We start from the raw sequence: 26,559 nt of genomic DNA, 5'->3' as shown, positions 1-26,559 counted from the left end.
ACCCCTGTTTAGCTCGCAATAAACTAACAGCATTGATCCCATCCTACCATGTATCCCGCATGGGCCTTGTCCGTGGTGTTCCTGTAGACTGGTCAATGGAGGAGTTCGTCTCGGCTACGGATTTAAAAGAGGGAACTGGCAAAATTCTGAAAGCCCGCCGTCTCCAACGAAAGGTTCTTAAAGAAGACAGTGCACCATCATGGGTCCCGACCCAATCTGTGGTTGTTACATTTGAGGGACAGAAACTTCCTTCCAAGATTTTTGCATGCTACACATCACTAAACGTAGAAATATATGTGTTGCCCACTATTCAATGTAGGAAATGTTTGCGCTTCGGACATATCCAAACTCAATGCAGATCAGATGCACGGTGTTATAAATGTGCCAAAAAACACCCAGGCGATTCCTGCAACGTTGCTCCAGAGCATATTACTTGCCTTTTCTGCACAGCTCGTCATTTTGCCACAGATAAAAAATGCCCAGAATTCAATAGGCAAAAATCTATTAAATTGGTAATGTCAGAGCAAAACATCTCTTATCAGGAAGCTGCCCCTCGACTCTCTCCCCCGATAGACACAACTCCCTCTAATTCACAACACCCACATAATGGACCAAGTGTATCTCAATCCCGCCGACAGACTATATACCGCCCCGTCCGACCTAGGACGCCACTTTCCCCCAGTTATGACCGCCATGCTCACCAAAATATAATTTCTACACCTCCTTCTCAATTGCCAAACGGACATGCCCTCTCATTCCCCCAATCTTACACAGAGTCCACAAATGACAACAGTCTATCACTCATGATAACTCTGATGGAAAAGTTTACCTCCATGATTAGCGAATGCGTACCGAACAACGTTGCCCATCACCTTGCAGCCATCAGAACCGAACTAGCCTCAGTTAGCTCCCCTATTATGGCCCCTACGGCCACCAATATCCTTCAATGGAATAGCCGTAGTATTATTAAAAACAAAACTGATTTAATCAAATTAATCAACGATCACTCTGTTACGGCCGCGGCCGTCTCGGAGACATGGCTGAGGCCTGGATCCCGCTTTAGGATCCCAGGATTTTCATGCCTCCGTGATGACCGCAATGATGGTCGTGCAGGTAGTGCATTATTGATTAATAGAAAATTCCCTTTACTCAGATCCAGCTTCCCCCATTCCCATAACATTAACGCAGTCGCCGCTAATGTCATGGGAATAAACATTGTATCTATTTATATCCCCCATCCAAATCTAAATTTAATTCCTGACCTATCTACTCTCTTTTTTCTGTTCCTCATCCTCTTCTGATCTTAGGTGACTTCAACTGTCATAACTCCTCCTGGGGTTCAGCATATAGTGACACTTTCTCCTCATTTCTCATTGATCTTTTTGATGATATCAACGTATCTATAATTAATGATGGCACACCAACCCACAGAGTATATCCCGGCCAGAACCCCAAGTCAGTCTTAGATCTTTCTGCTTGCTCTCCTAATCTTTCTTGTCTGCTCTCCTACCAAGTTTTGAACCAGTCTTTCGGTAGTGATCATTTCCCTATAATAATTTCCAAAGCATCTGCAGTATCGAGTCTTTCATCACCAGAACCTCTTTTAAAGTATAAGCTGGAAAAGGCTGATTGGCCCAATTTATCATCTCAAGTAGAGGAGAAGTTAAATCAACTTCTTAGAGTAAATAATACTCTAAGTCCTCTTGAAAATTACTTCTTGTTTAAATCTATAATCCTAGAAGCAGCTGACTGCCACATTCCCAAGAAAAATCCGGCCAGCTCTAAGATTCCATCTCCCCCGTGGTGGAATTCAGACTGTTCGGCAGCAGTTAAGGAACGAGATGCAGCAGAGCAGAGATATAATGAGTCAGGTCTCTCTGAAGATTTCAGTACTCACAAAAAAGTATCTGCCCAAACCAAGCGACTTTTAAGCAGAACAAAAAAGATTGGTTGGAAGGGATTCTGCGAAAGCCTTAATCCCAGAACCCCATCATCACTGGTTTGGAGAAACATAAAACTGGCGACCGGTCTGGCGCAGTCGGTAGTGACCCTGCCTGCTACGCCGCGGTCCCGGGTTCGAATCCCGGTAAGGGCATTCATTTGTGTGATGAGCACAGATATATGTTCCTGAGTCATGGATGTTCTTTTATGTATATAAGTATTTATATATTATATATATCGTTGTCTGAGTACCCACAACACAAGCCTTCTTGAGCTTACCGTGGGCCTCAGTCAATCTGTGTAAGAATGTCCTTATAATATTTATTTATTTATTTATTTATTTATTTATAAAAAAGTTTCGAGGGTCATTCAAGCCCGACCCTCCATCATCTTGCGATTCTTCTATCTGGTTGGAAGACTTTGCAAATAAACTGGCCCCACCTTCTGTCCCGGAAGAAAGCTGCATTAATCCATCCTCTAATCTTCAGTTATCTGCATTTGACAACCCCTTTTGTATCTCGGAATTCGATATGGTTTTGACTGGTCTCCGCAACAGCTCACCTGGTGAGGATGGTATTCCGTACTGCTTCATCCAAAAACTTAGCCCGCTTTGCAAACAACACCTTCTAAACCTCTTCAATCTGTTCTTTACATCCGGTGAGGTCCCTGATGATTGGAAGACCCAAGTAGTAATCCCAATCTTGAAGCCAGGCAAGGATCCTCAACAAGCTTCTTCTTACCGGCCCATAGCTCTATCTGCAACCATGGGAAAAATATTTGAACATCTAGTGAAATGTAGATTGGAATGGTTTGTTGAAAACAAAGGACTCTTAGCAGATACCCAGTTTTGATTTCGCAAGGGGTAAAGTACCTCGGACAGCTTAACCATCTTGACTGCAGACATAAGATTAGCCCTCTCTGAGAAACAACAACTTACCGCATGCTTCTTAGATATATCTGCAGCTTATGACAATGTGCAGCTCCCTCTGCTCAGAGCAAAACTGCTTCAGCTGAGCATTCCTGTGAGAATTGTTAATATTGTCTCCAAACTCTTCATGGGAAGAACCATCAAAATTAGATCCGGTAAAGCTTTCCTCCCTCCTCGTATAGTATGGCAAGGCCTCCCGCAAGGCTCTGTCCTCAGCCCTCTTCTATATAATCTTTACACATTTGATATTGACCAATCTGTTCTCCCATTCTGTAATATTCTCCAATACGCGGATGACTTGGTAGTTTATACTGCGGACCATAATTTGGACAGTGCAACGGCTAGACTCAATGAGGCTCTTGTATACCTTAAGGAATGGCTGGATGAGCATGGCTTATCCCTTTCTCCCTCAAAAAGCTGCACTGTTACTTTCACACGCCGTCATTCCATCCCAAATGTATTTCTTCGCTATGAAGACCAAATTATCCCCACCAGCAATATGGTAAAATTTCTGGGAGTGCTTTTTGATTCCAAAATGTCAGGTGTTCCACATTTGAACCACATTGTTGGCAAATGCGAAAGAGGTATTAATGTACTTCGATCTCTCTCTGGGGTTTGGTGGGGTGCTCATCCATACTGCCAAAAACTTGTATATAATGCCTTAATCCGCAGCCAAATGGACTATGGCTCCTTTGTCCTAGAACCTTGCAATAAAGAAGCACTCAGAAAGTTGGATGCCATTCAAGCAAAATGCCTACGAATAATCCTGGGTGCTATGAAATCTTCGCCAAAGAATTGCATGCAGGTGTGTAGATCCACCCCTATCTCTCCGTAGACAACTCCTTGCAGACCGATATGTATTGAGAGCTTGTTCCATATCAAATCACTTGCTCATCCCTCGACTCCAAGCTCTCTCCTCCTTGATTCCTGAAAATGCATATTGGTCTCATAAAGAAACACCCAGATTTATTTCTAGTTATAGGAAAATCCAAGACCTCTCTCCCTCACTTTATAGCACAGGCAAAAATGCAATATTCTAAACAGAATATAAATGTTTAATCTACTCCCCCAAAGTAATTTTAAATTTTAACATTAATAAAAGTGACCCAGGAGCAAATGCAAATTAAACAAAGAACTGGAAAAGTGGGAAGATTTCTTACCAATATACACTGATGCTTCAAAACTGAACAATGATAGCTGTGTCGGAGCAGCAATTTGGATCCCCAGATACCGTGTCCTCCTATCATACAAATGCCCCTCACAGTCCTCTGTCTTTACCGGGGAATCAATAGCGTTGATGGAGGCTGTGGCATATGTTGAGTCCCACAACATTCCAAAAGTTATTATCTTCTCTGATGCTAAAAGCTGCCTACAGGCTTTAGTAGGCAACCATTTCAAAATGAAAATGTTATCCCCATTCATCCTCAATCTGAAACAATTATTACACAGATGTCATGAAAAAGGCCTTCAGATAACATTAGTCTGGATTCCGGGCCACTGCGGGATAGAAGGTAATGAGGATGCCGATATGTGGGCAAAACAAGCAATCCTCAATGGTTCAGAGTCACACAGCATGGTTCTCGCATCCGATTTAATGATTAAAGCTCACCGTGATTTGAGAGATGACTGGCAGAAACTATGGGACAATTCCAGACGCCATATTGGAAAACATTATGGAAACATACAACCAATTATTCCATATAAACCATGGTTTTTCCGCTTCCGTTCCGCTACTAAATGGGCCACGTCTACACTCTGCCGTCTCCGATTAGGTCACGTCTGTACTCCGGTGTTCCTTGCCAAAATTAGGGTTCGGGATAGCTCCCTGTGCGAATGCGGGCTTGACGAAGGAACTCCTGATCACATTTTCTTTTCGTGCAGCAAGCTTAAACACTCGATGTACGACTTCTTACCAAAAAACATCCCGCGTCCTATCAATCTTCAAACGCTTCTGGTCCTCATGGACCCTCCCATTACCGCATTGCTTCTCAAACACATACAGGAAAATAACATTATACTTTAAATTCTTTTATATTCCTTCATCTACTAAATTATTAATATTACACTGTCAATTTTATTGTCAATCTCTTATTTCTCCTTATGTTGGCATGCTTACTAACTGTCAAAACTATCGCCCTTTCCCGCTCTTTTCTCTAATAAACTGTACATTCGTCCTGTGCTGTCTGTGATGTCCTTAACAATAAATGTTTTTTTGTTTTAGGTTTCCAGCTCCTTTCCCACCAAAAATTTTCACCGAACATTCTTATCGTGCGTTGTATGTCTTTAACGTCGTCGTTGGCAAAATCCCTCCTGTAAAAAGAGGGGAAGGCCATCAATAAAAAAAAAAAAAAAAAAAAAGATGTAGACGGGTGGTTTTCAAAATTCTTCCAAGGGCCAATGCGCCACATTCTAATTTTAAATCGCGAATTAATCGCATAATCGTAAGTATTTTCTTCCATCTTCGAATACAGTTTATTGTGTTACGTTCAGTGCTAATTCTTGTGTCCATTATTTTCAGATAATTTTATTTTTTTTAAATTACTGAGGACCCCTTCCATTGACATGAATGCAAGGAACCACAAGCCGGCTTCTTTTCTGGAATGGGTACGTTTCACATTCGTTTGAGTAATATTTTAACCCTCGCTAAGGGTTGGTGAAAGCCTCAGGGTCATTGTTTTTTTTTTTCAACCTATTTCAGGGTCCTCAGATTTGGAGGTTAACGTTCGAAGACAGAGCAGAGCTGATGCTTCCCGAGCCTGGACCGGTGGACAGGAGGCTGTGGCGATCGGTATGGACGAGCTCCCATTCCGTGGCTGCAGCGGCCACCTCTCCTCAATTCGGTTAGACGTCCCCCAAGGTCAGAGCGTTCCTCGTTTATTTTTTTTAAAAAAAGGCGCCCAACATAAATTAATTGTTTAATTAATAATTTACCTTTTACCCGGTCTTCCAGTACCAGAACTACTGACTCACCCCTATGCTCTAAATTTTAGGTATTTGTTTTTTTTTAAGTAAATAGACTGAGCTAGCGTTATAATTTATAATAAGTAGTATAATAAAGGTAGTTTCATTCCCTACCAGTTAGGCGTTACTAAGTAGTGTATTATTATTACGTTCGAAATTATTTTCAAAAAGAAAGTTCATTAAAATTATTTTCTATATAAATACCTAGTTTACTTTATTTACCCTTAGGTATTCCCCGAAATTGTAACAGTAGTCATTTTATTAAAAAAATATACTAGATTGGTTTACCTTTTTACTGTTTAACATTAAGTATGGAAGGGCGAGCAATTAGTGCTTGCACCTCCTATACGTATCCTTTGCAGGATTACGATATAGCGCGAGACATGGTGCTGCCATCTATACAACTAGAGAACAAATCAAATTATTTTATTGAATATTTTTCGATTTGTTCTTTTTTCAAGTAGTCACACTACTATATATAAATTATAAATTTAAATAGATATCATACACGAAAGAAAAAACCGGCCAAGTGCGAGTCGGACTCGCGCACCGAGGGTTCCGTACAAATTTCGTATGAATTTCAATTTAATACCTCTACGCGTTTATGAGGAAATGGGTAGTAAGGTTAAAATTATTAAAAAAAAATATATTATGTGATGTAACTAAAAATTTATGGTTTTCGTAATTTTTCCTTTATCTATGCTATAAGACGTTGCTTCGTACCAAATTTCAAGATTCTGAGTTCACGGGAAGCACCCTGTAGGTTTTGATTCCCTTGCAAGTGTCGAAAATTTGCGGCATAAACGGCTGTATCTTTTGATTGCGTTGGCTTAGAAGTTTGATTTTTTCACAGCTTCAAGGGGCAGTAGACCTGAGTAATTGATATAAATTTCAGCTTCATACCTCCACGCGTTCCTGAGAAAAAGGGTCTTGACAGACGGACGGACGGACAGACGGACAACAAAGTGATCCTATAAGGGTTCCGTTTTTTCCTTTTGAGGTACGGAACCCTAAAAACGACAGGGCCCACTGGTGGCCGAGCCGGGAATCGAACCCGGGTCTTCAGCTTACGCGGCTAACGTCCTCACCACTAGACCACCCGCCCGCCGCGGTACCCAACGAAATTTCTCTAGTGTATGTTATCTCTGATAAGGCTAGGCGCCTTTGACCAACTCTAAGGGCGAGCAATTAGTGCTTGCACCTCCTATACGTATCCTTTGCAGGATTACGATTTTTTTTGTGAAGATTTTATGGACTGGTTACGAGACTTTTAAGCCAAGTCTTTAATTTTATAATAAGTCACTGAGTACACTGCAGTATTGTTATGATTAAGTTATTAAAGATTTATTACTGTATTTTTAATGAACTTATAAATTGGTTTGTATGTTTGAACGTCTTTTAGTAGAATATTAAGCGGAGGCGGGTGGGAAGAAAAATCATTATTTCGAAACAATTCACACTGGCAAATAATAAACTATAGTTCTTTTATTAAGTATTTATAAAATTGCAACAACGAGTTACGACACTTACGAGATCATTTGAAGTTTGTTTGACGTTTTGAAGGAAATACGTAGATTTGTGCTATCAAAATATTGTATAATAGTCCTTAGTGTATGGCAATAGATGTAATTTTAGTTCGGTAGGATTTTTTTGTTTCTTAATGTTGGTAACCATAGCTTGCATGGGTGGTCATACTACACAGTGACGACGGGCCGATCCTAGGTATGCTTATATGCTTCGATTTTATACTCATCGGTTGTTGAGATTTGTTAAAGACAAATTTTGAAGTAGACAATAAAAATTTAATAAAAATAAAAGAAAATAAACATAATTATGAGTTATATAATTTGTCTGTTATTATTCCTAACAATTTAAGAAACTAATTATTGAGATACTTAAATAATGCGATAATTTCCAATTTTAAACCGACTTCCAAATCTAAAAATGTAGACGTTATCAATGCGTTTGTATGTTTTTCTTTTTAACCCCTGACGCAAAAACGACGGGGTGTTATAAGTTTGACGTGTCTGTCTGTCTGTCCGTCTGTCTGTCTGTCTGTCTGTCTGTCTGTCTGTCTGTCTGTCTGTCTGTCTGTCTGTCTGTCTGTCTGTCTGTCTGTCTGTCTATCTGTCTGTCTATCTGTCTGTCTGTCTGTCTGCCTGTCTGTCTGTCTGTCTGTCTGTCTGTTTGTCTGTCTGTCTGTCTGTGTGTGTGTCTGTCTGTGGCATCGTAGCTCCCGAACGGATGAACCGATTTCGATTTAGTTTTTTTTTGTTTGAAAACTGAGTAAGTCGGGAGTGTTCTTAGCCATGTTTCATGAAAACCGGTCTACTATGTCGCGATCGGGGGTTTTTTCAAAATTGTAATTTTGTGGTTAGGTTATCATTATTATTTTGATATCCCCCGTTTCATATTTTTAACGTTTTTTTTTTTCAACTAATTGGAAAGATGTTGTTAATTCCTACATTAAAGTACAGTTTTTTTTTCGACAAAGTGGGCGAGGAACATCACCTGCATATAAGTACCTACCTTTCTCTATGCGTAGTGTATATCTTCAGTTTTCAGGAATCTAATAGATATCGCTACTATGTATAATATTCGAATTATATTTATATTAGGCTCCCTATGATTCAACGCAGTCAATCCGTTAATAGGTCCCAATAGTATCTAAAATAAAATCATAATAATAATCATTATAGTTATTTACCCAACTTTATTTAATTACCTAATACCTAAAGTCTGGCAAAACACTGTTAACAACACAAATAACATGCTGCCGAAAAATATACTAATTTCAATCACATAGCATACTGCTACACAGCGATACTGCTTGTAGATGCGTAGCGGTTCACAGCAGGTACCTACAGCTGAACACCTGTAAACAACTTGCAACTCCAGCACGGGAAGCATGGTCGCGCGATAGACGATAAAATATCAGGCCGTCCCTATCGCACTATTAGTAAGTGCGGTAGGGACGGTCTGATATTTTATCATCTATCGCGCGACCATGCTTCCCGTGCTGTTTTACGATTCAGGTTTCCCCTTCCACCAGGCGACCCGTGCCGTAGGGACGGCAACGATGTTTCATCATTGGTTCTCAAAATATTAATTTAACCGAAGTTGTAATATACCACTTACCAAACGGTTGCATCATTTATGAATTCAAATGTGAAATGAAATAAGGACGTATCTTCGAAACTGAATAGTCTAAAAATGTTGTTTACTAGCAGCGAACAACAAATACCCTCAAATGGAAAAATAAATGTGCCTTGGTTTATTGCAACTCCTTGGTTTACTCCTAAGACTCTCGTAAGAATGAAATTTAATATGTATTACTTTTAAACATATATTTGTATGTATTATTATGTGACGCCTGCGTAATACGTAGATTTAATTTATACATATACAAATTTATCTAATGCATATATGTATACATACATGTATTTGTAATTAATAACTAATAAAGTTAATTTTTTTAATCTTATTAATTTTAGTCTGAGTCCAAAACGACACGTGACCAGGGGACACAAACTGATGGCGATGAATTGATTTCGGATATGTGTGAGACAATAAAATCTTTACGCAAACAGCTAAAGGAAGCTCTCGAGAGTTCACCTCCTTCTAGGGCTGAAAAACCAGATGCTGATGTTGCTACCGATGAAGATGAAAGAATAATCAGCAATCAGCAGAAAACTGCCCTAATACAAAATCATAGAAGAAACCATAAGCGAAGCTCGAGTTCTTGTATTACGGTAATTCATTTAATATTTCAATTATATATATCGTTGCCTTCAGGTTTTCATACCCACAACACAAGCCTTCTTGAGCTTACCGTGGGCCTCAGTCAATCTGTGTAAGAATGTCCTATTATATTTATTTATTTAATTATTTATTTTATATCTGTCCTTGATGATTTATAATTAATAACAATACATTAATCAATATGTCATTATTCTTATACATATTTATGAATAATTCATCAATTGAAATATTTGTCATAAATACTAAAGAATACCACTTTGATCACTTTTTTTCCATACATGCAGGCCAATAATCCAAACTCGGACACTGGTGCATCTGAGGATGAGTGGAAGCCTGAGGATTACAGGCCAAGCAAGCAAAATATTAATGACATCAAGACACCTAAGGGGAATGAGCCGGTAAATAATTATCTCACATACCACTGATAAATTTAAATAATTTACAATGTGTCCACGTATTGTACTTCGGTAGCTGACCGTTCATGTGTCTGTTAGTTAAGTATGTAGAATATTTATAGTTACTGACTATTCGCATTTTTTTAATTCAGGTGCCGATTGGAGAGGGATACGCAACAGTACCAGCCAGGGTCCTTAAGCAAATTGATTGGAGATCATACACTAGTGCGACAAGGAAACTGTTGACTTCGGTGTTTACACGCCGGTAACTTTTTTTGTCATTATATTATAAGTATAATATAGAGGTATAATAATATAATACTTATAATTATTTTAATATTACTTGTTTTTGTGTATTTTATGTTATACTAATTTTATATATTTTTTGTAGAGAGTTAGCGACTCATTCATTGACCGGGAAATCTTCTCCTGCCTTCCCGGGAAAACCTGCGAAGAAACGTCTCAATCCCGAGCTCGTCAATGACATCGTGCAGACTGTCGTTGAAAAATCAAAGGTCAACGCAAGCTTGGTGCGGTAAGTCCTACCGAAATATTTATTGTACTCCAATAGTCATAACGCGAAAAATATGATGTTACATATTTTACAAAAATATTTACGATGTGCTTATTTTATTTTTAGAACGAGTATAACTACGAAATGTGCTGATGAGAGCAAAATGTACCGCAATCGTCAAAAAAATAAAAAGAACCAAGAAAACTTTCCTCCATCGCCGCATAATGATAAATGAAACTTCTTCTTGTTTAGATAACATGAACTAAACATTCAACCTACCTACTTAAACCTTTGTAGTTTTTTTATTTAAGAAAGCAAAAACTTTATTATTGTACTAAAAGTTTTATATTTTTAACGAACTTAGAATATAGGGAGGGATGAACTAACTAGCTGTAATGTAACTTATAAATTTTACATTTAATTTTAAGAAAATTATGCAATCCCAGTGCAATTAGCTTAGTATATTTGATTATCTATCTCAAATTGTATTCATATAACGAATAATAATTTATAAATATTTGCAATTTTATGTGTATGTCTCTTTTAAATCAATAAGATTGCCTGACTTTAAAGGGTACTTAATTAAAATGAAGACATGCGATACATATATATAAATTTCTATCATATAATAATTTAAATCTACGATATTAGGTAGCGTAGTAGTTTTCATTAATGATTAGTAATTTACCATAAGGTATGTTTTAATTAGTTTTACTGTAAGATAATTTCAACTACTTAATTTATTTTGTATAATTTCGTATAGGTACAATATCGCTTTCGAGTTTAATGGCCAAAATCAAGTATAACGCGTGTGATATATTTATATATTCTTATTTTTCATAAGTCTACGAAATTACGTAGCATAGTAGTTGTTATTAATTGTAAGTACTTTTCTAGAATTAAAGTTTGACTGTTTTTGCTGCATGTTACTTAAGGTTATTTTTACAATTTTATTTTGTCTTTACACTGTAATTAATTATTATATTAGATCAAGAAATTGTTGTATAGTGTAACATGTATATTTAATTAAATAATAAATTAATTAACAATTATAAATAAATTTGTGGGCACTACAATTATCAAACTTGTTTCATTCCACCCCATGTGATGAACTGATGATATTGTCGTCATTTTTAGGAAACAATGCATGGCATTCTGCTTATGACTAAAGTAAAAGTATCTCGAAAATAATTTACATTACCAATAAAAAATGTTGTACCTAGGTGTTGTACCTGTGGAATGAAAAGCTAAGTGCAGGTTAAAAATCTTTTGTTATGTTTGTAACATCAAGGCCTACTTGCCTTAGAAATATTAGAGGGATTAGATAATTAGTGTTAGTCGGTCGGGGTTTTTTTTTTCAAAATTTTAATTTTTATGGTTGGGTTATTCTGGTAGCAGCTCGTTGTGTGTAGCCGGGTCAAAGTTCTAACCTTATCCACTTTTCTGGTAAATAACTAAAAAATCTTATTTATTGTACATTTTTCACAAGCTTTTAATTTGATTCTAACTTGCGCTTCAGAAGGATTTAATGTTATACAATATATCGAAAATAAGGATTATACTCAATGTATGTTAATCGAAAATATTATCAATATATTAAATAAGTATTTTACAATTCGTTTAGTATATATAATTTGTTGTTACGACTAAAAATATATCAAAAAAAGTTATATCGATAGTAACGCACCCGTTTTTACGCCAATTATTAAAACAATTATTAAAAAAGTGTACTTATTTGATTGTTAAATTTTTATTGTGATATGTGCTATTCAAAATTAATCGTAAAAAAATTCGGAGCTTTAGTATATAATATAATTTGTTGTTACGACTAAAAATATATCAAAAAAAGTTATATCGATAGTAACGCACCCGTTTTTACGCCAATTATTAAAACAATTATTAAAAAAGTGTACTTATTTGATGGTTAAATTTTTATTGTGATATGTGCTATTCAAAATTAATCGTAAAAAAATTCGGAGCAATCTACTATGTCTATAAAATCGAAGCGTATATGTATAAAATGATTGATAAATTACTTGTACCTACATATTAAATACGTCCTTTATTATTAAATATTATTTAAACTGTACCGAGTCAACCGAATGTAACGTGAATTATGTTTTAACCTCACTAGCTCGGAAGGGACTTTTTTATTCTTTAAAAACAGATAGATAAATAGCATTTTATCCACAAGAGTGCAAAGAATATTTGAAATCCGAACGTGTCATTAGTTTTTTAAATATAATTTCTTGTAAAGGCATGTCCCAGACACGACAATTTTCTACTTGTGCTCAAATTGTCTTAACAAATCATGTGATGCGAACGAAAAAAAATAATTTCATATCAAACAATTTTATACCATAAAAAACTAGAAATAGTACAAGAAATTATATTTTGACTCTTCCATTACATAATCTCAAAATGCGTGTAACGGAACGCACCCAATAGAATTTTGTGAAACTTTTGAAACTTTTGTGCTGTCGGTCGGTGCATCGTGGAAATTATGTTCCAGTTGTTTTTACTGCGTGTGTCCTCGTTTTAGTGAGCTGAAAATTTATGTGTTACCACACGGGATGCAAAGTTATTTTACCTCGTGTGTATTGCGACACTCTTTATGCTCAGAATTCTATTTTTGAACTACTCGCTTCGCTCGTGGTTCAACCATAGAATCCATTCGCTAGCTCGTAGTTCAACCCTAGAATCCATTCGCTAGTTCGTGTTGCAATTCCACACTCGGTTAAAATACGACTTTGATCCCTTGTATAACAATAGTTATTTGTTTTACAAGGGGGCAAAGTAGTTGTTTAACCGCACGTGCCAATATTGATACCTGAGCAAGCGAAAGATCCAATATTGAACCGCGAGCGTAGCGAGTGGTTCAAAAAGTGGAATCTTGAGCGTTGCGAGGGCATCAAGGCACGAAGGTTAAACAAACTTTGCCACCCGCGAGTGAAACAAAATTTTTCACTACACCAACACGAACAAAATACTGACTATAAAACATCAAACTAAATCAAATCCATCAATTTATTCAATATTTATCATTTATAGGTGAAATCTAGCAGCCAGATTAAGACATCGAGTTAAAATTTGTATGAAATCACTTTGCCCCCTTGTGGATAAAATGCAATTTTACTATCTGTTTTCGAATATCAAAGAAAGACTTTACCAGTTGGTGTGGTGAAAATAACTATTTCACCACACTGACTCTTGATTCTTCGAAAACTGATAGCAAAATTGCATTTTATCCTTTTGCTCCTTAGGCTGGCCGATAGAATTGACCTTTTATACATATAAATTTATGTTTATTTTTAATCATAAGTTGAAATACTTAGATTGGTGGATTTGATTATGTTTAATACTTAGTATTTATTCGTGTTGGTGTATTGAAAAATGTTGGCTTTCATTCGGTTGCAAAGTTTGTTTAACCTTCGTGCCTTGAAACCCTCGCAACGCTCAACATTCCACATAAAGATTTATCACTGTATTTTTAATGAACTTATAAATTGGTTTGTATGTTTGAACGTCTTTTAGTAGAATATTAAAAAGCGGAGGAACGTCTTTTAGTAGAATATTAAGGGAAGAAAAAAATCATTATTTCGAAACAATTCACACTGGCAAATAATAAACTATAGTTCTTTTATTAAGTATTTATAAAATTGCAACAACGAGTTACGACACTTACGAGATCATTTGAAGTTTGTTTGACGTTTTGAAGGAAATACGTAGATTTGTGCTATCAAAATATTGTATAATAGTCCTTAGTGTATGGCAATAGATGTAATTTTAGTTCGGTAGGATTTTTTTGTTTCTTAATGTTGGTAACCATAGCTTGCATGGGTGGTCATACTACACAGTGACGACGGGCCGATCCTAGGTATGCTTATATGCTTCGATTTTATACTCATCGGTTGTTGAGATTTGTTAAAGACAAATTTTGAAGTAGACAATAAAAATTTAATAAAAATAAAAGAAAATAAACATAATTATGAGTTATATAATTTGTCTGTTATTATTCCTAACAATTTAAGAAACTAATTATTGAGATACTTAAATAATGCGATAATTTCCAATTTTAAACCGACTTCCAAATCTAAAAATGTAGACGTTATCAATGCGTTTGTATGTTTTTCTTTTTCTGTCTGTCTGTCTATCTGTCTGTCTATCTGTCTGTCTGTCTGTCTGCCTGTCTGTCTGTCTGTCTGTCTGTCTGTCTGTCTGTCTGTCTGTCTGTCTGTCTATCTGTCTGTCTATCTGTCTGTCTGTCTGTCTGTCTGTCTGTCTGTCTGTCTGTCTGTTTGTCTGTCTGTCTGTCTGCCTGTGTGTGTGTCTGTCTGTGGCATCGTAGCTCCCGAACGGATGAACCGATTTCGATTTAGTTTTTTTTTGTTTGAAAACTGAGTAAGTCGGGAGTGTTCTTAGCCATGTTTCATGAAAACCGGTCTACTATGTCGCGGTCGGGGGTTTTTTCAAAATTGTAATTTTGTGGTTAGGTTATCATTATTATTTTGATATCCCCCGTTTCATATTTTTAACGTTTTTTTTTTCAACTAATTGGAAAGATGTTATTAATTCCTACATTAAAGTACAGTTTTTTTTTCGACAAAGTGGGCGAGGAACATCACCTGCATATAAGTACCTACCTTTCTCTATGCGTAGTGTATATCTTCAGTTTTCAGGAATCTAATAGATATCGCTACTATGTATAATATTCGAATTATATTTATATTAGGCTCCCTATGATTCAACGCAGTCAATCCGTTAATAGGTCCCAATAGTATCTAAAATAAAATCATAATAATAATCATTATAGTTATTTACCCAACTTTATTTAATTACCTAATACCTAAAGTCTGGCAAAACACTGTTAACAACACAAATAACATGCTGCCGAAAAATATACCAATTTCAATCACATAGCATACTATACTAGGTAGTTAAGTTACTACTCCAGGTAAAACGTTTACCTTTTCCAAATAGCGAACAATTAGTTTAAAGCTAGAGGCCAATAAAGATTATCTTATAACTAAACTGTTATAACAATTGGCGCATCTGGTTATCAATGGACGAACCTTTGTTACCTGGTTTGAAAAATAAGCCTCTAAAATTTCAAGTCTCAACCAGTGGTATTTTATTGAAACAATGGGAAGGGAGTTTACATGAAGAAGAATTTGGCATAGATCATTCAGTATACATCTGTGTCTTTAACCAGAGGGTTGCTTGAAAGCTAGTGTGAATTTCAAATAGTTTGTCCATTAGAGTTTGTGCTGTTCTCAATCATCTTACTGGGTGAGTATTATTTTCTTACTGTGTTTAACTTATTATTTAATTTTATAATTGAAATTTGTTAATTTATTGTATTTGTTATTTAGTACGTTAGGTAAAGTGTGTAGAACTTGTGAGACTGTGGGTATTACTATGTGGGCCGATATAGTCGTACTGCAACTTTACTTGTAGGTATAGTAACTGCAGGTCGACTGCACGTCAGAGTCGTCGGCGTGCAGTTTCCATATACATACATATTATGTTACAGTTGAATTTCAGTCCGTCTGTATCAGGCCCTTGTGAGTATGTCATTTTACTGTTGTTATGCGTCCGGGCTTAAAAGTTATTAAACGAGACCCATATAATTCCATAAAACGAAGATTGTACTATTAATAAAATCGCCGCTAACTCGGCTTGGTCTTTTCCTACTTTATTTTTCAATATTGAGAAAATCCTACTAAACACCAATTTTTAATGGTTGTCTCAATTTCTATTTTCATTTGTACCTGTATGAAGACTTCGAAATATTGAAAAGAATTTTACTTATATAAAATGGACATAATTAAAAACATCACGAAATATGACTATGGTTCTGCGATAGATATATTAAAATATGTGAATAAGTAAAACTTACTGTTTTATGAACTTCCTCTATGAAATTATCGTTTATTTTTAATAATTCGATACTTTTTACAATAAATGTTTAAAATTTTTATAAATAAAGAGGACTGTTTTTACTTTAATCTTTAACCAATCTTGTTTTAGTAAAATATGTCGGTTCAGTCGTTTGACGCATCTTACTCATCCATGGAGCTTAACGCCGCCCACGCCTTACTGCAGCTTCAGTGCGCCCCAGGGGGTGCGAAGTTGGAGATAGAGGGCGCTGCTACTCTATTTCTGAATTGCCCTCGTACTCCTAAGACTCTCGTAAGAATGAAATTTAATATGTATTACTTTTAAACATATATTTGTATGTATTATTATGTGACGCCTGCGTAATACGTAGATTTAATTTATACATATACAAATTTATCTAATGCATATATGTATACATACATGTATTTGTAATTAATAACTAATAAAGTTAATTTTTTTAATCTTATTAATTTTAGTCTGAGTCCAAAACGACACGTGACCAGGGGACACAAACTGATGGCGATGAATTGATTTCGGATATGTGTGAGACAATAAAATCTTTACGCAAACAGCTAAAGGAAGCTCTCGAGAGTTCACCTCCTTCTAGGGCTGAAAAACCAGATGCTGATGTTGCTACCGATGAAGATGAAAGAATAATCAGCAATCAGCAGAAAACTGCCCTAATACAAAATCATAGAAGAAACCATAAGCGAAGCTCGAGTTCTTGTATTACGGTAATTCATTTAATATTTCAATTATATATATCGTTGCCTTCAGGTTTTCATACCCACAACACAAGCCTTCTTGAGCTTACCGTGGGCCTCAGTCAATCTGTGTAAGAATGTCCTATTATATTTATTTATTTAATTATTTATTTTATATCTGTCCTTGATGATTTATAATTAATAACAATACATTAATCAATATGTCATTATTCTTATACATATTTATGAATAATTCATCAATTGAAATATTTGTCATAAATACTAAATAATACCACTTTGATCACTTTTTTTCCATACATGCAGGCCAATAATCCAAACTCGGACACTGGTGCATCTGAGGATGAGTGGAAGCCTGAGGATTACAGGCCAAGCAAGCAAAATATTAATGACATCAAGACACCTAAGGGGAATGAGCCGGTAAATAATTATCTCACATACCACTGATAAATTTAAATAATTTACAATGTGTCCACGTATTGTACTTCGGTAGCTGACCGTTCATGTGTCTGTTAGTTAAGTATGTAGAATATTTATAGTTACTGACTATTCGCATTTTTTTAATTCAGGTGCCGATTGGAGAGGGATACGCAACAGTACCAGCCAGGGTCCTTAAGCAAATTGATTGGAGATCATACACTAGTGCGACAAGGAAACTGTTGACTTCGGTGTTTACACGCCGGTAACTTTTTTTTGTCATTATATTATAAGTATAATATAGAGGTATAATAATATAATACTTATAATTATTTTAATATTACTTGTTTTTGTGTATTTTATGTTATACTAATTTTATATATTTTTTGTAGAGAGTTAGCGACTCATTCATTGACCGGGAAATCTTCTCCTGCCTTCCCGGGAAAACCTGCGAAGAAACGTCTCAATCCCGAGCTCGTCAATGACATCGTGCAGACTGTCGTTGAAAAATCAAAGGTCAACGCAAGCTTGGTGCGGTAAGTCCTACCGAAATATTTATTGTACTCCAATAGTCATAACGCGAAAAATATGATGTTACATATTTTACAAAAATATTTACGATGTGCTTATTTTATTTTTAGAACGAGTATAACTACGAAATGTGCTGATGAGAGCAAAATGTACCGCAATCGTCAAAAAAATAAAAGAACCAAGAAAACTTTCCTCCATCGCCGCATAATGATAAATGAAACTTCTTCTTGTTTAGATAACATGAACTAAACATTCAACCTACCTACTTAAACCTTTGTAGTTTTTTTATTTAAGAAAGCAAAAACTTTATTATTGTACTAAAAGTTTTATATTTTTAACGAACTTAGAATATAGGGATGAACTAACTAGCTGTAATGTAACTTATAAATTTTACATTTAATTTTAAGAAAATTATGCAATCCCAGTGCAATTAGCTTAGTATATTTGATTATCTATCTCAAATTGTATTCATATAACGAATAATAATTTATAAATATTTGCAATTTTATGTGTATGTCTCTTTTAAATCAATAAGATTGCCTGACTTTAAAGGGTACTTAATTAAAATGAAGACATGCGATACATATATATAAATTTCTATCATATAATAATTTAAATCTACGATATTAGGTAGCGTAGTAGTTTTCATTAATGATTAGTAATTTACCATAAGGTATGTTTTAATTAGTTTTACTGTAAGATAATTTCAACTACTTAATTTATTTTGTATAATTTCGTATAGGTACAATATCGCTTTCGAGTTTAATGGCCAAAATCAAGTATAACGCGTGTGATATATTTATATATTCTTATTTTTCATAAGTCTACGAAATTACGTAGCATAGTAGTTGTTATTAATTGTAAGTACTTTTCTAGAATTAAAGTTTGACTGTTTTTGCTGCATGTTACTTAAGGTTATTTTTACAATTTTATTTTGTCTTTACACTGTAATTAATTATTATATTAGATCAAGAAATTGTTGTATAGTGTAACATGTATATTTAATTAAATAATAAATTAATTAACAATTATAAATAAATTTGTGGGCACTACAATTATCAAACTTGTTTCATTCCACCCCATGTGATGAACTGATGATATTGTCGTCATTTTTAGGAAACAATGCATGGCATTCTGCTTATGACTAAAGTAAAAGTATCTCGAAAATAATTTACATTACCAATAAAAAATGTTGTACCTAGGTGTTGTACCTGTGGAATGAAAAGCTAAGTGCAGGTTAAAAATCTTTTGTTATGTTTGTAACATCAAGGCCTACTTGCCTTAGAAATATTAGAGGGATTAGATAATTAGTGTTAGTCGGTCGGGGTTTTTTTTTTTTTTCAAAATTTTAATTTTTATGGTTAGGTTATTCTGGTAGCAGCTCGTTGTGTGTAGCCGGGTCAAAGTTCTAACCTTATCCACTTTTCTGGTAAATAACTAAAAAATCTTATTTATTGTACATTTTTCACAAGCTTTTAATTTGATTCTAACTTGCGCTTCAGAAGGATTTAATGTTATACAATATATCGAAAATAAGGATTATACTCAATGTATGTTAATCGAAAATATTATCAATATATTAAATAAGTATTTTACAATTCGTTTAGTATATATAATTTGTTGTTACGACTAAAAATATATCAAAAAAAGTTATATCGATAGTAACGCACCCGTTTTTACGCCAATTATTAAAACAATTATTAAAAAAGTGTACTTATTTGATTGTTAAATTTTTATTGTGATATGTGCTATTCAAAATTAATCGTAAAAAAATTCGGAGCTTTAGTATATATAATTTGTTGTTACGACTAAAAATATATCAAAAAAAGTTATATCGATAGTAACGCACCCGTTTTTACGCCAATTATTAAAACAATTATTAAAAAAGTGTACTTATTTGATGGTTAAATTTTTATTGTGATATGTGCTATTCAAAATTAATCGTAAAAAAATTCGGAGCAATCTACTATGTCTATAAAATCGAAGCGTATATGTATAAAATGATTGATAAATTACTTGTACCTACATATTAAATACGTCCTTTATTATTAAATATTATTTAAACTGTACCGAGTCAACCGAATGTAACGTGAATTATGTTTTAACCTCACTAGCTCGGAAGGGACTTTTTTATTCTTTAAAAACAGATAGATAAATAGCATTTTATCCACAAGAGTGCAAAGAATATTTGAAATCCGAACGTGTCATTAGTTTTTTAAATATAATTTCTTGTAAAGGCATGTCCCAGACACGACAATTTTCTACTTGTGCTCAAATTGTCTTAACAAATCATGTGATGCGAACGAAAAAAAATAATTTCATATCAAACAATTTTATACCATAAAAAACTAGAAATAGTACAAGAAATTATATTTTGACTCTTCCATTACATAATCTCAAAATGCGTGTAACGGAACGCACCCAATAGAATTTTGTGAAACTTTTGAAACTTTTGTGCTGTCGGTCGGTGCATCGTGGAAATTATGTTCCAGTTGTTTTTACTGCGTGTGTCCTCGTGTTAGTGAGCTGAAAATTTATGTGTTACCACACGGGATGCAAAGTTATTTTACCTCGTGTGTATTGGGACACTCTTTATGCTCAGAATTCTATTTTTGAACTACTCGCTTCGCTCAGGATTCTATTTTCGAACCTCTCGCTTCGCTCGTGGTTCAACCATAGAATCCATTCGCTAGCTCGTAGTTCAACCCTAGAATCCATTCGCTAGTTCGTGTTGCAATTCCACACTCGGTTAAAATACGACTTTGATCCCTTGTATAACAATAGTTATTTGTTTTACAAGGGGGCAAAGTAGTTGTTTAACCGCACGTGCCAATATTGATACCTGAGCAAGCGAAAGATCCAATATTGAACCGCGAGCGTAGCGAGTGGTTCAAAAAGTGGAATCTTGAGCGTTGCGAGGGCATCAAGGCACGAAGGTTAAACAAACTTTGCCACCCGCGAGTGAAACAAAATTTTTCACTACACCAACACGAACAAAATACTGACTATAAAACATCAAACTAAATCAAATCCATCAATTTATTCAATATTTATCATTTATAGGTGAAATCTAGCAGCCAGATTAAGACATCGAGTTAAAATTTGTATGAAATCACTTTGCCCCCTTGTGGATAAAATGCAATTTTACTATCTGTTTTCGAATAGCAAAGAAAGACTTTACCAGTTGGTGTGGTGAAAATAACTATTTCACCACACTGACTCTTGATTGTTCGAAAACTGATAGCAAAATTGCATTTTATCCTTTTGCTCCTTAGGCTGGCCGATAGAATTGACCTTTTAAATTTATATGTTTATTTTTAATCATAAGTTGAAATACTTAGATTGGTGGATTTGATTATGTTTAATACTTAGTATTTATTCGTGTTGGTGTATTGAAAAATGTTGGCTTTCATTCGGTTGCAAAGTTTGTTTAACCTTCGTGCCTTGAAACCCTCGCAACGCTCAACATTCCACATTTCGAACCACGAGCATAGCGAGTATTAATATGTATGGTTATATACAGTAACTATAAATGAATGATTGGGGGGGAAGTTAAATGTGTAACAATTCGTTAGTTCACGGGGCCCGTCGCATTTCCTACTTTTGCCCTATGGGTAATCCGTCAGCGATTATACTGATTATATAGAATAGGACATAACAATAGGACGCTTGTTGAACTACTTTCTCATTGTTACAGATGCAACATTCTACAATCCGTGAAAATGGCATTGATCTATACGTATCAATTATTGTTGATGAGATTCAACCTGCTGGACGGACAGCGCAGCGAAAACGTTTTTGTACAGAATCAATTCTGCGTGATGCAAACCGAGTACGGAACCTCAACTGGTCTAATGCATGAATTGTGCATAATGGGGAGAATGGGCGCTTTTATGAGTTTCATGTACGTACTATGACTATGACGATTGGTGATGAGCACAGATATTTGTTCCTGAGTCATGGATGTTTTCTATGTATATAAATATGTATGTATCTATATAAGTTAGTATATCGTCGCCTAGCACCCATAGTACAAGCTTAACTTAGTTTGGGGCTAATAGGTTGATCTGTGTAAGGTGTCCCCCAATATTTATTTATTATTTATATATACAATAACATAGGTTGTTTGATTCGTAGTATATAATGAAACGTTATTAATATGAGACTTACTTAGCGTAAGAACTTATAGTTCTTGTGTACTACTTCATTTTTCACGTTCTATCGAGATAGTTTACCACGGCATCGGCACTGATATCGTCGAGTACCTCTAATTAAATTCAAAACGTCCGTCACAGTTAAAAATAGGTAACAAATTGAATTCACGTTTGCCTCGGTCGGTACATTATAAATAGGTATTCTTTAACATAAATAAAGGCAATGAATTTTATAATTATAATTGATTATATACACACGTTTTATTCAAAAATATATTTTATTATCATATCTCTGATATAAAACTTTCTTTAGAAATATGGAATTTTCAATGAGGATCATAAACAGCTATTGTTGATATATTTATTATGTAATAAAATAACTAAACACTGCCTGTATAATGACAGACCTATACTTAATATAAATAACAGGCTGCCGAAAAATAAACCAATTTCAAACACATCGCATACTATACTAGGTAGTTAAGTTACTACTTCAGGTAGAAAATTACCTTTTCCAAATAGCGAACAATTAGTTTCGAGCTAGAGGCCAATAAAGATTATCTTATAACTAAACTGTTATAACAATTGGCGCATCTGGTTATCAATGGACCAACCTTGTTACCTGTTTTAAAAAAAATAAGCCTTTAAAATTTCAAGTCTCAATCCAGTGGTGAATATCGTGGTATTTTATTGAAACAATGGGAAGGGAGTTTAAATGAGGAAGAATTTGGCACAGATCCTTTCCTCCTTTTCCTTTTGGCATAGATTTAGAATGACAATAGTTATTTGTTTTACAAGGGGGCAAAGTAGTTGTTTAACCGCACGTGCTATTATTGATATAGCAAGCGAAAGGTTCCAGTATTGAACCGCGAGCGTAGCGAGTGGTTCAGAAAGTGGAATCCTGAGCGTTGCGAGGGTTTCAAGGCACGAAGGTTAAACATACTTTGCTACCGAGTGAAACACAAAATTTTTCACCACACCAACACGAACAAAATACTGACTATAAAACATCGAAATAAATCAAATACATCAATTTATTTAATATTTGTTATTCAAAATCATCATTTATAGGTAAATTCTACCAGCCAGCTTAAGACAAGACATTAAGTTAAAATTTGTATGAAATTACTTTGCACTCTTGTGGATAAAATGCAATTTTGCTATCTGTTTTCGAATAGCAAAATAAGCCTTTAACTGTTGGTGTGGTGAAAAGATATTTTTTCTAAAAAGATAAAACATCTTTGTCATTCTAAACTTTATGTGATTTCTCAAGTCAGCTTTTTTCATTTATTAAACATTTCATTTTCATGAATTTATTAAAAAATGATTCCAGAAAGAATAGATAGATCTTATCACACAAAATTTCATACAAAACGATGTCTTAACTCAACACTTCAAGGCAACGTTAAATAACTTGCTGTTTTTTGAGTTACTTATCATAACTTTATCTTAATTCGATAGCTTGTAATAATATTCGTTTACACACACTGAAACCTACAAGAAATTTGTCAGTAGACTAAACATCAATAAATTTCTGACAGTCAATCTTAAAAATCAAATTGAATTGATTTATTTTTCACAAATATTAAAAAATAACTATTCGGTCAGAGTCTCAGGGTGCGTAGCCGAATGGCACAAACGCTCACGATACGAAACGCTAGTAGATATCTATCCCTATCGCCCTTGCGTATTGGCGCGACAGAGCCGGACTACGTTTTGTTTTCGTTTGGCGTCGGAGAGTGAGTACTTCCGAACGTAGTCTCAACAAAAAGGGAAACTACACTCTCTGTCTCATTTATAGTGGTTACACTTGTCTACAAACTCACCTACCATAATTACCACCAAGTTTTAAGAGAGTAGGCTAATTTTTTATAAGAAAAGCCTGCTGTGCTATGTGACGCAAAATACACGATCTGGAAACTTTAATGACTTCCACAAATACTACAAAATTTTCGCTATCTATGAGATTCTACAAATCGGACACTAGAGTGTCTAACACATCTTTTTAATCTTTTATACAATATTTCCAAAAATATAGCTAAGTGTATAAAGTCACATAGCAAGCGCAATTCCAAAACTGCTGTTAACAGGAAGATACTGTATTTATGTGATTTATAGCAGTTAGCGATTATAGGAAGAATCAATGTATGGGCATCGCATACCTTCTTTTGCTAAAACCTGTAATACTGAAATGAGCTCGACGCTGTTTTGGAGCACATGTATTTAGAAATAAAATCATCAATTGAAATATTTGTCATAAATACTAAATAATACCACTTTGATCACTTTTTCCATACATGCAGGCCAATACTCCAAACTCGGGCACTGGTGCATCTGAGGATGAGTGGAAGCCTGAGGATTACAGGCCAAGCAAGCAAAATATTAATGACATCAAGACACCTAAGGGGAATGAGCCGGTAAATAATTATCTCACATACCACTGATAAATTCATTAATTTAAATAATTTAGAATGTGTCCACGTACTTCGGTAGCTGACTGTTCATGTGTCTGTTAGTTAAATAATTATGTAGAATATTTATAGTTACTGATTATTCGCATTTTTTAATTCAGGTGCCGATTGGAGAGGGATACGCAACAGTGCCAGCCAGGGTCCTTAAGCAAATTGATTGGAGATCATACACTAGTGCGACAAGGAAACTGTTGACTTCGGTGTTTACACGCCGGTAACTTTTTTTTGTTATTATATTATAAGTATAATATAGAGGTATAATAATTTAATACTTATAATTATTTTAATATTACTTGTTTTTGTGTATTTTATGTTATACTAATTTTATAAATTTTTTGTAGAGAGTTAGCGACTCATTCATTGACCGGGAAATCTTCTCCTGCCTTCCCGGGAAAACCTGCGAAGAAACGTCTCGATCCCGAGCTCGTCAATGACATCGTGCAGATTGTCGTTGAAAAATCAAAGGTCAACGCAAGCTTGGTGCGGTAAGTCCTACCGAAATATTTATTGTACTCCAATAGTCATAACGCGAAAAATATAATGTTACATATTTTATTTTACAAAAATATTTAATGTGCTTATTTTATTTTTAGAACGACTATAACTACGAAATGTGCTGATGAGAGCAAAATGTACCGCAGTCGTCAAAAGAATAAAAATAAACGCCTGTCGAACCAAGAAAACTTTCCTCCATCGCCGCATAATGATTAATGAAACTTCTTCTTGTTTAGATAACAAGAACATATCATAAAACCTACCTACTTAAACCTTTGTAGTTTTTTTATTTAAGAAAGCATGAATTTTATTATTGTACTAAAAGTTTTATATTTTTAACGAACTTAGAATATAAGTATGAAGTATGAACTAACTAGCTGTATTGTAACTTATAAATTTTACATTTAATTGTAAGAAAATTATGGAATCCCAGTGCAATTAGCTTAGTATATTTGATTATTTATCTTAAATTGTATTCATGTAATAAATAATAATTTATAAATTTATAAATATTTACATTTTTATGTGTATGTCTCTTTTAAATCAATAAGATTGCCTGACTTTAAAGGGTACCTCATTAAAATGAACACATGCGATACATATATCAATTTGTATCATCTAATAGTTTAAATCTACGATATTAGGTAGCGTAGTAGTTTTCATTAATGATTAGTAATTTACCAGATGTTGGTATGTTTTATTTATTTTTGCTGTAAGTTTATTTCAACTACTCAATTTATTTTGTATAATTTCATATAGGTACAATATCTCTTTCTTGTTTAATGGCCAAAATCAAGTATAACGCAACTGATATATTTATATATTCTTATTTTTCATAAGTCCACGAAATTACGTAGCATAGAAGTTGTTATTAATTGTAAGTACTTTTCTAGAATTAAAGTTTGACTGTTTTTGCTGCATATTACCTAAGGTTATTTTTACAATTTTATTTTGTCTTTACACTGTACTTAATTATTATATTAGATCAAGAAATTTTTGTATAGTGTAATATGTATATTTAATTAAATAATAAATTCATTAACAATTATAAATAAATTTGTGGGCACTACAGTTATCATACTTGTTTCATTCCACCCCATGCGATGAACTGATGATATTGTCGTCATTTTTAGGAGACAATGCATGGCATTCTGATTATGACTAACGTAAAAGTATCTCGTAAAGTAATTTACATTACCAATAAAAAAATTTGTACCTATCAACTTGTAAATGTCGAATGAAAAGCTCAGTACAGGTTAAAATTATTTTGTTATATTTGTAACATCAACGCCTACTTGCCTTAGAAATATTAGAGGGATTAGATAATTAGACAATCTTTATTGGCCTCTAGCACTAAAGCAATTATT

General features: G+C 34.4%; 3 protein-coding genes and 1 non-coding gene across 4 annotated transcripts; 3 read left to right on the top strand and 1 right to left on the bottom strand.

The window, feature by feature from the left end:
* Window positions 1-6,863: 6,863 nt before the first annotated feature.
* Window positions 6,864-6,935, bottom strand: Trnat-cgu. The gene has a single exon. It is a non-coding gene; the product is annotated as a tRNA-Thr (tRNA).
* A 2,347-nt stretch (window positions 6,936-9,282) lies between these two features.
* Window positions 9,283-10,767, top strand: LOC125230836 (protein insensitive-like). Its single transcript, XM_048136066.1, has 5 exons — window positions 9,283-9,582; window positions 9,877-9,990; window positions 10,140-10,252; window positions 10,379-10,522; window positions 10,628-10,767. The coding sequence occupies exons 1-5, from the start codon at window positions 9,388-9,390 to the stop codon at window positions 10,734-10,736; spliced, it is 675 nt and encodes a 224-aa protein (XP_047992023.1). The 5' UTR covers window positions 9,283-9,387; the 3' UTR covers window positions 10,737-10,767.
* A 5,843-nt stretch (window positions 10,768-16,610) lies between these two features.
* Window positions 16,611-18,321, top strand: LOC125231366 (early boundary activity protein 1-like). The gene is made up of 6 exons (XM_048136812.1): window positions 16,611-16,693; window positions 16,879-17,136; window positions 17,431-17,544; window positions 17,694-17,806; window positions 17,934-18,077; window positions 18,183-18,321. The coding sequence occupies exons 2-6, from the start codon at window positions 16,942-16,944 to the stop codon at window positions 18,319-18,321; spliced, it is 705 nt and encodes a 234-aa protein (XP_047992769.1). The 5' UTR covers window positions 16,611-16,693; window positions 16,879-16,941.
* Window positions 18,322-24,277: 5,956 nt separating this feature from the next.
* On the top strand, window positions 24,278-26,015 carry LOC125230795 (protein insensitive-like). Its single transcript, XM_048136012.1, has 4 exons — window positions 24,278-24,643; window positions 24,799-24,911; window positions 25,039-25,182; window positions 25,291-26,015. Exons 1-4 carry the CDS (start codon window positions 24,524-24,526, stop codon window positions 25,406-25,408), a joined length of 495 nt encoding a protein of 164 aa, XP_047991969.1. The 5' UTR covers window positions 24,278-24,523; the 3' UTR covers window positions 25,409-26,015.
* The last annotated feature ends 544 nt before the right edge of the window (window positions 26,016-26,559 follow it).

This window comes from Leguminivora glycinivorella, chromosome 11 (assembly GCF_023078275.1).
Source record: "Leguminivora glycinivorella isolate SPB_JAAS2020 chromosome 11, LegGlyc_1.1, whole genome shotgun sequence".
In the NCBI taxonomy this organism is placed as follows: Eukaryota; Metazoa; Arthropoda; class Insecta; order Lepidoptera; family Tortricidae; genus Leguminivora; species Leguminivora glycinivorella.
Note: the sequence above shows the minus strand (reverse complement) of the source record. Positions and strands in the feature narration are given on the sequence as shown.